Genomic DNA, 15,330 nt, shown 5'->3' on the forward strand with positions numbered 1-15,330 from the left:
TTTATGAAAATCAGATTGTTTATTGTTTTTTGGCATTTTGATGTAATAATACCTAATTTGTCTTTGTTGTAAATAGTTTTTTTGCGTGTGTTTTAGAGTCTGTATTTCCCAGATAACAATTACGATGATCAAAATACTACAATTATTTTTCTATAATCGACTAGGCAAGGCAAGTTTATTTGTAGAGCACAATTCTTACACCCGGCAATTCAAAGTGCTTCACAAAACAGGAAAAATATGACAGAAATCACAAAACAGCCCGAATATAAAGTATTTACATTATACTAATATTATTGGTGCACTGCTTGTATCCTTTGTAGTCCAAAGAAATAATAATTATCCAAGATTTAGAAGTAATAAATGTGTTTCTGTAACAGTGCTGTGACATAAACTTTAGAATGAACAATCCCAGTCTCCCACGTTGACATCACTGGTGTAACCGAGTGCCCAGATGCCACTTTTGCAGTGTCTCATCTGCACTTCAACGCCCGCGTGAACATTTGGAGCACCATGATTGTGTTTTCTGCAGGCTGAGCTGGAAACCCGTCCTGACTGGCAAATCCTGGCGGCCGCATACTATTTTTGAACACTGTCATATTACCCCTGCTTTAATCTTCTTAGTGTTGTGTGGAGGGGAGGCCGGCTTTTCTTCAAACTCTGCCTCCATATAATGTGAATCCTGCCTTGAGCATTTCGTACACTGCATCTGGATTATGTCTTGCTGCCCACAGGGATTATTTAGGATGTCTTGGCATAAATATGACCTATGACGAGTGACGTTTTTGGGGCCACTACCTGGCTCTTGGTGGTTAATATTTAATGTGTTGTTATGAATAAAACAGAAATGTGGTATAACTGTGGCTGCCCTACGCTTGGATTGTGGTCAGAGAAAGTGTGATGAGAGGATTCAAGCCATTTGAATACAACAAATAATTGATTTCCTTGCTTTGTTTGTTTAAAAATGCATGCGAAAATGATATTACAGCCATCTCAGCAAATCTTTCCTATTTGGGAATAAGTAAACTGATCAAAATGTGTTGCAGTTGTATTATTTAATAGATAAATGACGTTTTGTTGTTTGATTTAAGGTACATTTGTTCATAAATAGAAGATTTTGAGCTCGACTGAACGTATTAAATAGCTTAGATACCATAGATTTACTGGTCGATGGTGTCTAAAGTCGGCTCCACTTGGATTTTTAAATCGTCTGCAATTTTAAGACGTGACACAAAGTTGGCAGACCACAGACACAAGGACATTTTTCAACGCTTGTTTGTCTCACAATCACTTTCTAAAACCTACAACTTCAGATTAACTGCATATTTTATTCATTTTTACTCGATTTATTTCCTGCTCGTTCACTTCCAGTCGTATCCTGTATCCTATGTCTAATCTCTCATATAGACCACACTTGTCTATTATGTAAGTTCATCTGAGTTCTCGTGAGCCATGTGTCCGGACACTGCGGCACTTTGTCCGTTCAGAACCTCCAGCCGCACCTTACCGCCACAACATGCTTTATGGAGGTAAAACTGGCACGTCTTACTGTACAATCTCTCAGGCTAAAATGTCTCCGGTTTGACAGCGGTGGAATAAGTCATTGCTTTGGACGTGGTTACCTTATTATCGTCTCAGGTCTTTCCTTTCACAATGTGGCAGAGTGCTTATTTATGCTCTTCCTTTACCTGCCAAGAAACTGCAGTCACAGATTTGGAACGCCCTCTTGGGAAGATCTTGTTAATTGACATCAGAATTATATTCTTTTCTCTTTTACCATTTACATACTTAGGAGAAGAAGTGAATGGATATTTTTAAATCAGGTCTTTTACTTTGCCGTATCTCAAAACGGTTAATTAAATGGAAAGCGTGTGGCAGTTGTAATCTTTCCTGTAAAAGGAGAAAGTTTCCCTGTTTAGAGAATTATAGTGCGTGGCAGGAAGCCAGTCAGACATTCATCTTATTACCGGGCTGCAAAGTCTCTTCACCCAGGAATGTATGACACTGTGTAGTGTGAGTCGAGTGCCTTTGAGAAAACATGCTTCAAATATGTTTCAATGAGGAGTGTGAAGACCTGCAGGCGGTACATATTTAGATTTTGATGTCAGATGAGCTTTCTAATTTATACTTATTTTGATCATATTTATTTTTGTTGTTTGCAATTTAGACTGGCTTAAAGCTTTCTCACTTGTACGTTTATCCTTTGCTTTTGAGCCATTCTTGTTTTAGTTCTTATTTTTAATTTTAGTGCAATTGCACTTATTTGTCAGAGTTATTTTAAATCCCGCTGCAGAACACTGTGGTGATGGTTTGGGGCACACCACCTACAATCAGAACCAAATCAGAAAGGTTTTATGGCCACTGTCAGGCAACAACATTCACAAACTATAAGCCTTTGCTTTGGAGATTTGGTGCAACAGAAAACAATGAACAAACATGCAAAACTAATCCAGAGATTGAGTTATGATATGGAATATTCTCCAGCATTATAAACCTTACGGTGGAGCAGTAATAACATCCATTGAGACAAGCAGGTGCCATGCCAAGCATAGAGTCAGGTCTGTGGAGAGGCCAGTCCGTTTAGAATTAAAGTGTTAAAATGTTTTTCAAGATGGATTTGTACTATTGAAACTTAAGTTTAGTTTTTTATGGCGAATACAGATATTATTTGTATTCACATTGGAACATAAATTGCATCTTTGTTGACAGTTGAGGCAGTTATTCCACAAATACAATTTTAAAAAAGCATGCATTTAATGTGCAAGGTTATTAATATGATTATTAATGTTAAAATGAAATAATAAGATGCCAACATGGTTTTGCAGTGTATATCCAGACTGTTCCGCGTAAAGACACAAAGATAGTTTTAGATATATTTTAGACCCCGGAGTTGTCAGGGTCAATATTCTTGGGCCAATATGTAATGCCAATTTTGAGAATTTCACACCCCTTATATCAATATATCTAAAAACCAACCATGCTTTTATTTCAGTCATTGGTGATGCTTTGAAATATTGCAAAAACTGTTCAACTAAGTCATATTGATCATGATTATCAAACGGCACAGTCATATCATGCAGCCTCACGGTGCATCTGCATCTGAATGGTGAGGAAGCCGTCTCTGTGAGTGCACGTATCCGATTGAGCCTGACAGTGGGCGCTGTGTGCCGTGAGTGAGCGCGGCTAACCCTTTGGCATACGCGCCATAACAGCTGCCGAAGCCCGCCCCTCCACCATGGCACCACCACCCAGCTCTGCTCCAGCTGCTACAGGGGCAGACACGGCCACATAAGCCCTGCCTCGCCCCCTCCGCTGCCAGCCTGCCACTCACGTGACACGGGCTGCTAGTCACAACGCGTTACCGTCTCCTCGCTCCCACAGGAAACGCAGCATCCCAGTTTTCTCCATCTCGCTGTTGATTTTGAGCATTTTGAAATGTTTGACAGGGAGAATAGAACAGGCTGGTGGGTCACGCATGAGGGGAAATGGGTTTTATCTTTCACACGCAGGTAAAAGATGGAGCGTGTTATCTGAAACGGATTTAGTGTGGTTTAGAGTCACTGTCAAGAATTATGTTACGCGAATGTGAATCTATTAAGAGCTGTTCTGTCACAAATGGCAATGAACCAAATGGCTTTAGTTTGCAGATTATACCATGTAAAGAATGTAAAAAATGATAATGTAGCAATAGTTGTTTTGGAGATATGCAAAATGAGAATATTGAATATATCGTCTTGATTAAAACAGTTTAAAGGGTTTGCGTGAACCATTTTTTGCACGATGTGAAAAAAAGTATCTGATGTTTCAGAGAAAGCAACTAGAAAACATACTGCTTGACATATTATTGTATATTTTCTCTGGATTCTTGCTGCGTTTCACATCTAAATTTGGCATACCTGATTGTATTCTGCAACTGACACGATTGTGATTGTGATTGTGATGAATGTAGATGTCAAATATTGGTTAATATCCAGTTGTGCAATGATTCAAATTGGGAGTTTGATTCTTTTCAGACCCTTTGGTGGAATGACAGTGAGCAGAACTGAAATTACATTATACATTTGGGGATTTAAAATGATTCTGTCTTTTGAATAGTGTTTTTCTTGCGTTGAACTCCACCACACATACTGAATGACGCTAGCAGGATTATGTGCAACTTACTGAGTCACGTTAGACATATTTCTATTAGTGTGACATTTCAGTAGGATGTTCAGCAGCGTTGAACCCAACAAAGCCACAAATCACTCCAGGTCAATGAACCTGGACCAGATGAGTCCAGTCCACTGTATGTTTCTATGCCTGTACTTTTGATTTAAGCGCATGAGCGTCGTGTCATGTAGGTTGGGGGAAGAAAATATGCTCTTTTTTGTCGTGAAGAATTACTGTCTGAGCTCAGAAGAAGTGCGTTCTAAAGGAGGTGAATCATGCTGGTTTCTGTCCTCTGAAGTCATCCACATGAGCACTTTACAAGAAATTCTGGATGTGGTATTAGCTAAATCTTATCCCCCCCTTCCCTTTTTTTAAAACATAAATCCTCTCTTTATTTTTTCTTATTTAACAGAAATAAAAGGAAATTACAAAACGGTGGCATCATGTGGCAATATTGTCATGATAACAACAAACAAAATACAACACGTACTAGCTTCGTATATACCTAGATGTACATTTTACAAAGACATTTCTTGTTTTATTCCTACATTTCCAGACATCTGACTGTTCCACCACCGCTTATGATATTTTCTTTTAGGTAATCAAATATCCTCAGACAAAACAAGTTCTACTGAGGCTTTCCTCCCACTTCTGTTCAGGCTGAGACCTGCTTTGCAACAACAGCTGATTCTACAATATCATGTCTTCAACTGTGTACAGAGAAGCACATAGTTTAAAATGCTTGTGCAATCCTCGAGAAATCACCCTGAAGTGTAGGATGTATGATCATGGACAAATAAGACAGACAATAAGACAGCCACAAGATATATTCATTTAGAATAGATGATCATTGTGAACTGTTTATTTCCCTGTTGATTTTTTTATTTATTTGTTTGAGATTAATATCCATTCATCCATTGTCTCCTGTTCATTCAGAATGTAGTCGCAGGGATGGCTAAAACATACTGTATATATATTTTGCGTTGTTCTAACATGCTTTATCTTTTTTCTGGTTAAGAAAGTTGGTAGTTAGGGTATATAAAGACATTTTAACTGATACAAAAATAAAATAAATACTAGTCTAGATGAGTTTAAAGGTTGAATGGACGATTTTTTTGGCCCAAATCTGAGTCTTAGTTCCTCGTGGCGTGGACTGCCGATTAGTCCTGCCACGTATCAATCAAAACGCACCTAGCGCTCATCTGCAGCCGCGTGCGGGCTCGTCCCCTCGAGCAGCACATTTTTGCGTTTCTAAGCGCATTGATCTATCATAATATAGTTCCCTCGGTGTACGGGACAAAATGAAGACGGAGAAAGACAGTTCGAGCTGTCTCAGAAGTAGACGGAAATCTACGGGAGACGAGAGATGCGATGCGATCCGTCGCGCTGATAAACAAACGCACGTGTGTGTTGTATCAGTCCGCACGGTGAGAGCGCATGCGCACTTGCGCCTGCGCTCTCAAATTGCTGAAAAATCGTCCATTGCGCCTTGAAGTATGGATATTCTTCATCATTATTTAGTTTGGCTTCAAGTCTTTTTTGACAGAACCACGAGCACCTTGGAATGGGGTAAAGAACAGGGAGAGACATACACCATATAGTTTCAGATGAGACCCAATCCCTCCAACCAAAGCCCCTTTGTCCTATTGCAGGTTATAAATCGTGAATATTCTGAATATCAACAAAGATATTGGGCCTATATATCTCCTAGTATGACACACTTTGACCTTTCCCATGATGCTTTGTGTCCCGTGGCGCAGCTGGCAGCTCTTCACATTCTGCCGTTATCAGTACAACAACAAGGACGTCCATCAGCCTGGACCTATTATAGTTTTTACGTTTAAATATAGATTCACAGAGTTGTCATTTTCCGCTGCACTCCAGGCAGAGCCATGGTTGTGATTGCACGTTTGAGGCGCTGACGCTTCAAAAAATTCTTTCTCGAACGACCGAAAGGCTGTGTGCTAAATGTGCGCCTTGTTCTTCCAGTATGTTCCGACATCATGCTTTTCAATCCATTCACCTACACTCATTACCTTGTTTTCAGTGGTGGTTTTACAGGTTTCCTTTAAGTCACAGGTGTTACTTTCTTATAACTAAAAGAAATACGGTAAAAAGCAATTCCAAGTATACTGAGAGGGGGAGGGGGGGGAAATGAAGAACAACCGAAACTTTCTTGAAAAGTGTCATTGCTCTACATCAGAACTAGGACAAAATGTACATCTGTCAGTTTGTATTGAAATTAATAGGCTATAATTATGTTTTTAGTATTAATCCTTTTCCTTTGTATCAAAATCCGGTAAAAAATTTTTTTTAGTTTATATTAGTATTTCGACAACACGAGTCCCAACATATTTGGAATAGCTTTGATGAGACCGCGTTGCACATCCGGCTGAAGTTTTTAATGTCACTGTTGTTTGACTTACTCACATTTCGCTCGCCAGAACAACGACAACGAGACCCCCCTGCACTGCGCGGCTCAGTACGGTCACACACAGGTCGTCCGGCTGCTTTTGGAGGAGCTGACCGACCCCACCATGAGGAACAACAAATTTGAGACGCCCCTGGACCTGGCGGCGCTCTACGGCCGTTTGGAGGTTGTCCGACTACTGCTCAGCGCTCACCCCAATCTGCTCAGCTGCAACGCCAAAAAGCACACGCCGCTGCACCTGGCGTCCCGCAACGGTCACCTGCCCGTGGTGGAGGTGCTGCTCAACGCCGGCATGGACATCAACTATGAGGTGAGAGAGGTTCAACGAGGCGCATTAGGCAAAATCAGCTTTTAACAGGCTCATTTCCTGTATTTTTGATTGATTACTGTATGTTTGTGTAATCCTGTATTGTCCTGCAACTGAGGCTAGAGTGCTCTGAAATACCTTGTTTTCACCTTCCCCCTATCCCTGCCTACATGCTTGTATTTAATCATTCTAAAAAATTGAGACTTTGAGTGTTACATGTAGGGTTCTAAAATGTCATATAGCTGTAAATCTGCTGCTGTTGCAGTGAAACGTCACATATGAAGACTAAGATTATCAGGTTAATCAATAATCGTGATTATTCGGGTCACAATATAATCACAAGAACCAAAAAATAATAATCGTGACCATTTTTTGAAGTATTTTTTGTTCATAAAAATAGTCCTAAATGTAAAATAGTCCTAAATGTAAAGAATTTCATTGTATCTGTCTATTGTTGTCATATTTACTTTATTTTGTCTGTAAGAAAGTACAATTTCATAAAGACGGTCTCAAACTTGAGGAATAGTAACAATGGGAATGAAAGAAAATGAAAGGTTTCACTGTTGTTTGGTCACAGTCTCAATAATCCTGAATAATTGTTCAATTGTGATGTTTTTTTCTCACAATAATAACACTAAAATGTGATATCGTGACATCATAGTTCTGCTCTAAGTAAAAAAAAAAAGCATAATATGTCTCCATTGATATGTTTTATTTAAAATAATAAGAATTGTGCTAACATAATGTGTCTCTAGAAATATGTCAAGGTACGACTCTAATACACAGGTCTGACAATAAGAAATCTTAAACTTATTGAGTATTTTACAGTTCAGCCATACTCGAGTAAAGGTTTTACACTAAAAATGACCAAAATGTTATTTTGTACTATTTGGTGTTTGTTTCTTTCTCCCTTTTTTTAATTTATTTTTTGAAAATACCCGATTTGGAATCCATGATTGAATGAAAAAGGACCAAATACAGCTGAACAGAGGGCTAACCATATCTAAAGCTCGACTAATGTAGCCGTAGACCAGCATTATTCCACATCTTTATCAGACTTGTGCAAGGGCTAAACCAGGGATGAACCATGACTTTAGGTTTACCACTGGGATAAACCGAGGCTAATGCAGGACTAAAGGAGGTCTAGAGCCAGAATACCACTGACTCTAAATTAAAACAAACTGTAGGACTGCACAATGTCGAAAAAAAATATTCAATTGCAATTTTTCTGTCAAGTTCGAGTCAAGTTTCATTAACCAAATCCAGGAGTTTTAACATTTTCGACCCATTTCCTCTAAACGAAACACAATCATGTGTATTTATTTACATTCACATGATTTTAGATGACATTTCGCACACACACACGCACACACACACACACACACACACACACACACACTACTAAATCATCATTAGCAAACCTAAACTCGCAGCACTTCTTCTCACAACTTCCTCCTAAAGAAGCTTAAATGTCTAAGATCAATATAAAATGTAATACGTGAAGATGTCCGGCTCCCCCTGGTGGCCCCTGTGGATTTTACGGCACCATCCATCTTTCTCAAGACGCTTTCAAGTCTGTCCTCTTTTTATGAGAAAGAAAAGAGTCTATGCTGTGTCCTTTAGGCCGCACATCCTGCAGGTTTCAATTAGAATGACCCTGTGAGCTGGATAATAAACGGCTTTGATTTCTAAACCTCAAACCAATGTTTTACTGGCACAGGCCCTTATATGGCAGTTTATCTGAGGTTTTACTAGAGAATCTGGTATCACCTAAATCTGTCTCCAGTGTAAGATGAAGTCGACTTTACTGGAATCACGCTGACATTAACTTTTTACTCTGGTACATGCTATAATGCCATCATTTCTTTTTGAACGGGTTTGTAAAGCTAGTGTGAACTACTGAAGATTTGTACTAGTAATACAAATTCAATAATAGATGAATATTAAACTTATTAAACTCTAATTTTTTCTCGCAATTTGTGTCCTTCCCCAGTCATATCCTCATTTCACTCTTTACGGTCTCGTCCAATAAAGCCTGCAGGCCAAAAAAGAAAGAAATAGATAAAACGAAAAGACAGATTAAAGCTCCAATGGTTAAAGATGCTGTTACTAGTAATTCTTTGTGTCCATTAGTGACACTCATTAACCAACCAATCATTTATTTTACTGCATACCCTAGTCAAAACTGGAACTGCTTTGAATATACATTTCAGTCAAACAGTTTGAAGTTTTCAATCTTTTACAGTGTTTTTTCTGTACACTCTGTTACTTTGAACTGACCATTACGTACGTGCTATATCCACAGACGGAGAAAGGCAGTGCCCTACATGAAGCGGCCTTATTTGGAAAGAATGATGTCGTACAGAAGCTCCTCATGGCAGGTCAGACGGTGTTTGCATCACAGCGGCCCCAAATGTCATCCTGAAGTCTGTTTTAACGCAAGTTCGTTGTCTTAATCGACCTCACGCTTCTGAAATGTGCCAGGTGTCGACGTGCGCATGGTGGACCAGAAAGGCCTGACAGCGCTGGACATCGTCAAGGACATGCCCTCACAGAAAAGCAGGGAGATCGCTGCTCTAATTCAAGGTACACTGTGGCAGGCGAATATATGGGATGAATATTTACTGTGATAATGTTCATGATTTAAATTCCCAGGTCACGTGTCAGGGAAACGTCCAGAAATAGATCTCCCTCCACCGCCGATTCCCCCGCCTCAGGAGAGCCCCAGTCCCAGGAAAACAAGTAAGACTATAATCATTTACTTTTAGTCATGACCTGTCAATTGTTTTTGTTTTACCTTTTGTCAGGATTTGTTAAATAATCATTTTTAGTTCACAAAATGTCATAATGTTCCACAGCGAGTATTACGCTGAGAGGACTAGACTAGGTTGAGTTTCTCTACGTTCTGTAAAACTAATAAACTAAAACCAAACCAATAAAATCATCGTCATAAGGCGCTGGTACAGCTGGCAGCCCGGTGTAAACGCTCTCTCTTCTTTCTCACACTTATTGTGCTTTATCTCCTATATTTTGTAAATATAATTAGTATATTTTTTCTATTTTACTGTACGATAGGGACACGCGCTGGAATAGTTTTTTAATTCAACTGTTTTTGACTTTTTCCGGCTGGATTTGAGCGTTTTTCGTTGCGTTCGTTGTGTTGTTGTGACGTGAGCTAGCTCCGAGCGAGCCCACCAGCCCCCCCCCCCCGCGCCCTGCGGCCGCGCTAAAGTACGGCGTGTCGTCGGTACACGTTTATATACACGTTTATATGAAAGAGGAACTTCACGAACGATCGGGACACGCACTGGAATCGCTTTAAATTAACTTGTTTTGACTTTATTCGGCTGGATTGTGTGTTTTCGTCGTGTCGTTGCGATGTGTTTTGGCTCTGAGTCCCCCGGCTCCGGCCCCGCCCCCCGGCTCCGGCCCCGCCCCCCGGCTCCGGCCCCGCCCCCCGGCCGGCGCCGTACCGCGTTTCCACAAAGGAGGAACTCATGAAACTGCGGAGAACTGTCGTCTTACCCGGAGATCGTCACGTTATCCCGTCGCAATACTGACCTAACCTAATACTGATGTGCAATTCTGTCATATGTGCAATTACTGTGAAATTCATGTGCAATCTATGTGCTGTAGTGACACATATTCATGTGCAATTACTGTCGTGATCACATGCAATGGTATTTATTTATTTATTTGTCTATGGGAGTTTTTATTTATTTATAGGAGATCTTCTACTGAAAGTGTTTTTCAGACTTCCTATAAGTGATCTGTTCTTCTGGATCTACCTCTGTATCTACCTGCGTTGCACCAATGAAATTTCCCCATGTGGGACAATAAAGGAATATCTTATCTTATCTTATCTTATAAAAGCACCAAGAGCAGGGCTTGGCAATATCGACAAATTTGAGTATTTTGATATTGGATGGCATTAGCTCAATAACAATATTCAGACAATAGTTTCACAAGGAATGTGTTCGAGTCGAGCACAAAACGTCAATGGAAACTTAAAATGAATCGGAAAAGGACAGAAATATCACTTTATACCCTTGATTGGAAGATAACACTTGTAGGTTCTATTCTATTTGCTGTCTTTTTGACCTCATTTTTAATAGTTAGGCCCGAGCGCCACAAGCTGGCGAGAGGCCTATTAATCTCGTAAGGCCGTGCGAAGCACGGCTGCGAAAGTGCGCACGAAATCGAGCGCGAAGCGCTCGCCCACTTCCAAACACTCACTAACGCACTCCTTCACTCATGCACGCCCCGTGCATACTAATTAGTAGTAGGAAAATGGAACATTACCGTTGTAAACGGGCGTAGCCCGTGCAAAAGTGCGCACTAAACGAGCACTTTACATTGAGATGACGACCGCGAAGCGGTCGTCATCCCCATATAAAGCACTCATTTGCGCTAAGTAGCTCACGAATACGTTCCCCATCTCTTGCATGTTCCGTGCATATAAGCATGTAATGCAAAAATTGAACATTATTACTGTATAGAGGGCCAAAAACACAAAGTGGGCGGAGCCCACTCAAAATTAACGAAAGTACCCGTCAGTGACCAGGGACCCACACCATGAGGTAGGAAAGCGCGAGCGCTTTCCGAAAATGTATAGTTTATGATATTTGAAAAATGGGAAACATTGTTTTCGCATCGGAATATTATTAGGCCCGAGCCCCAGCAGGGCGGAGGGCCTATTGCTCCCGAAAACGCTGCCGAAGGCAGCGTTGCAACTGTCTGACCAAACATGCGGGCGCAGCCCGCATGTTTGGTACCCCGTCGCCCCTGGCAAGTACAGTGAACTAGCCCATGCCGAAGGCATGGATCATGCATACTTACTCCTGCTATGACAGAAATAGTCAACAATTAGTGAATGGGCGTAGCCCATTCACTAATTGTTGACAACAGCAGCGCGAAGCGCTGCATTCCTCCAAAAACCCTCCTGGCATCGTCCCGTACGCGAGAATCCATGCCGCAGGCATGGGCCATGCTTGTATCTGCTCAAATCAATGGAAGTCTATGGGGAGTGGGCGGGGCATCCCGACGGAATAGGGAGTGACGAGCGCGTAAGCGCTCGTAATGATGATTCCACCCCATGGCGGCATCGGGAAGGCTTAGAGCTTTCAAACGATGTATAATTTGTTGTTATACTGGAAACGGCTATATTGTTTTTGCTAAAAATATTATTATTTTTATTAGGCCCGAGCGCCACAAGCTGGCGAGAGGCCTATTAATCTCGTAAGGCCGTGCGAAGCACGGCTGCGAAAGTGCGCACGTAGTGCGCACGAAATCGAGCGCGAAGCGCTCGCCCACTTCCAAACACTCACTAACGCACTCCTCCACTCATGCACGCCCCGTGCATACTAATTAGTTGTAGGAAAATGGAACATTACCGTTGTAAACGGGCGAAGCCCGTGCAAAAGTTCGCACTAAACGAGCACTTTACATTGAGATGACGACCGCGAAGCGGTCGTCATCCCCATATAAAGCACTCATTTGCGCTAAGTAGCTCACGAATACGTTCCCCATCTCTTGCATGTTCCGTGCATATAAGCATGTAATGCAAAAATTGAACATTATTACTGTATAGAGGGCCAAAAACACAAAGTGGGCGGAGCCCACTCAAAATTAATGAAAGTACCCGTCAGTGACCAGGGACCCACACCATGAGGTAGGAAAGCGCGAGCGCTTTCCGAAAATGTATAGTTTATGATATTTGAAAAATGGGAAACATTGTTTTCGCATCGGAATATTATTCTTTCTTTCTTTCTTCTTCTTCTCGGGACCAACCCCCCTATTTTTCACCCAGTGAACATTGATGAAAAGTCACAAAAATTTGCACACCTCTAAAAATCGTGCCTCTCTACATTCTGGCTATTTCCCTTTTCTAAAATAAAAAAAATTGGCGCGTCAGCGCCACCAAATGTACCAAAAATGCATTGAGAGATGGGAAATGACCCAAAAAAAATCTGATCGTAGAATCATGAAATTTGGCGCAGAGGTAGATGGTGACAAGAGAAGTAAAAAATATTATTACGGCAACGCCGTCCCCCGAACCAAATGTCGGCCATATTGCTTCAAAAATGGCTAAACATGACTTCGGAGTTTTTCCAAACGTCGTACTTTTACGAACTCCTCCCAGGGCGTTGGCCCTAAAAAGCTGAAATTTGGTGAAAATGCTACTGAGGAGTGGGACATCAAAAGTTATCCAAATTACATTGATACCTGTCACGGTCTCTGTGCGGCAAAGCCGCAAACTTTAGCTAGAATTTCAGAAATCTCCCAAATTTAACATTTCTGCCGTTTGCGCAGATAAAGTCCGAATTGCGTCAAATTAGAATCAGTTGTTAAACTCTTTGTCCTAAACCTACTTGAAGTGAAATAAATTCATTTGGCGCCACAGCGCCCCCTACAGATTTTATATGGAGGTTAAATGTTTAGTTATGTTTAGCGTAATAAAAGGACAATTGGGGCGCGTTAGCGCCCCCTCCTCTTGCGGCGTGGCGGCGGTGTGGCGGCGGCGTGGCGAGGGCCGATCATTGCCGCTTGCGGCTATATTTCTTCTTCTTCTTCTTCTTCTCGGGACCAACCCCCCTATTTTTCATCCAGTGAACATTGACGAAAAGTCACAAAAATTTGCACACCTCTAAAAATCGTGCCTCTCTACATTCTGGCTATTTCCCTTTTCTAAAATAAAAAAAATTGGCGCGTCAGCGCCCCCAAATGTACCAAAAATGCATTGAGAGATGGGAAATGACCCAAAAAAAATCTGATCGTAGAATCATGAAATTTGGCGCAGAGGTAGATGGTGACAAGAGAAGTAAAAAATATTATTACGGCAACGCCGTCCGCCCAACCAAATGTCGGCCATATTGCTTCAAAAATGGCTAAACATGACTTCGGAGTTTTTCCAAACGTCGTACTTTTACGAACTCCTCCCAGGGCGTTGGCCCTAAAAAGCTGAAATTTGGTGAAAATGCTACTGAGGAGTGGGACATCAAAAGTTATCCAAATTACATTGATACCTCTCACGGTCTCTGTGCGGCGAAGCCGCAAACTGTAGCTAGAATTTCAGAAATCTCCCATATTTAAAATTTCTGCCGTTTGCGCAGATAAAGTCCGAATTGCGTCAAATTAGAATCAGTTGTTAAACTCTTTGCCCTAAACCCACTTGAAGTGAAATAAATTCATTTGGCGCCACAGCGCCCCCTACAGATTTTATATGGAGGTTAAATGTTTAGTTTTGCGAAATTATATGAAATTTGACACACAACTCAATTTTAGCATCCCCATCAAAAAAGTCAATGAGAGCCATGTCATAATTGTTATGGCGTTGCCGTAACGATGACCGAAACCTTCCATGTTATTCCAATGGGGAAATCGCCAGAACATGTTTACACTTTAGACTTTCACAAACTCCTCTTAGGGCGTTAGCCCTATTAACCTGAAATTTGGTGAGACTCATCTTCAGGGGTGGACCATCAAAAGTTATCCACATTTTTATTCAAAGAGTCACGGTGTCTGTGCGGCAAAGCCGCACATTGTGCCAAGAATTCAAAATAAAATTGCTTTTTGATGGTAAAACAAAGGGGAGAAGATGTGACAGCGTCACAGATTCAGCAGTAGGCGCAATAAAAGGACAATTGGGGCGCGTTAGCGCCCCCTCCTCTTGCGGCGTGGCGGCGGCGTGGCGAGGGCCGATCATTGCCGCTTGCGGCTATATTTAGGCCCGAGCGCCACAAGCTGGCGAGAGGCCTATTAATCTCGTAAGGCCGTGCGAAGCACGGCTGCGAAAGTGCGCACGTAGTGCGCACGAAATCGAGCGCGAAGCGCTCGCCCACTTCCAAACACTCACTAACGCACTCCTCCACTCATGCACGCCCCGTGCATACTAATTAGTTGTAGGAAAATGGAACATTACCGTTGTAAACGGGCGAAGCCCGTGCAAAAGTTCGCACTAAACGAGCACTTTACATTGGGATGACGACCGCGAAGCGGTCGTCATCCCCATATAAAGCACTCATTTGCGCTAAGTAGCTCACGAATACGTTCCCCATCTCTTGCATGTTCCGTGCATATAAGCATGTAATGCAAAAATTGAACATTATTACTGTATAGAGGGCCAAAAACACAAAGTGGGCGGAGCCCACTCAAAATTATCGAAAGTACCCGTCAGTGACCAGGGACCCACACCATGAGGTAGGAAAGCGCGAGCGCTTTCCGAAAATGTATAGTTTATGATATTTGAAAAATGGGAAACATTGTTTTCGCATCGGAATATTATTCTTTCTTTCTTTCTTTCTTTCTTTCTTCTTCTTCTCGGGACCAACCCCCCTATTTTTCACCCAGTGAACATTGACGAAAAGTCACAAAAATTTGCACACCTCTAAAAATCGTGCCTCTCTACATTCTGGCTATTTCCCTTTTCTAAAATAAAAAAAATTGG

General features: G+C 41.5%; 1 protein-coding gene across 3 annotated transcripts in view; it reads left to right on the plus strand.

Annotated features, from left to right (window-relative positions):
• The window catches only part of LOC140362882 (ankyrin repeat and SAM domain-containing protein 1A-like), a 70,167-nt gene that overhangs the window by 12,645 nt on the left and 42,192 nt on the right, over positions 1-15,330 (plus strand). For all 3 annotated transcript variants that reach the window (XM_072449148.1, XM_072449150.1, XM_072449149.1), the window contains exons 5-8: positions 6,591-6,887; positions 9,190-9,265; positions 9,369-9,470; positions 9,540-9,626. In XM_072449148.1, the coding sequence (XP_072305249.1) occupies positions 6,591-6,887; positions 9,190-9,265; positions 9,369-9,470; positions 9,540-9,626 (562 nt within the window). The remainder of the gene's footprint in view (positions 1-6,590; positions 6,888-9,189; positions 9,266-9,368; positions 9,471-9,539; positions 9,627-15,330) is intronic.

The sequence above is a fragment of the Eucyclogobius newberryi genome, unplaced genomic scaffold (assembly GCF_026437365.1).
Source record: "Eucyclogobius newberryi isolate DKJ021-1_F unplaced genomic scaffold, fEucNew1.0.hap1 SCAF_17, whole genome shotgun sequence".
NCBI lineage: Eukaryota > Metazoa > Chordata > Actinopteri > Gobiiformes > Gobiidae > Eucyclogobius > Eucyclogobius newberryi.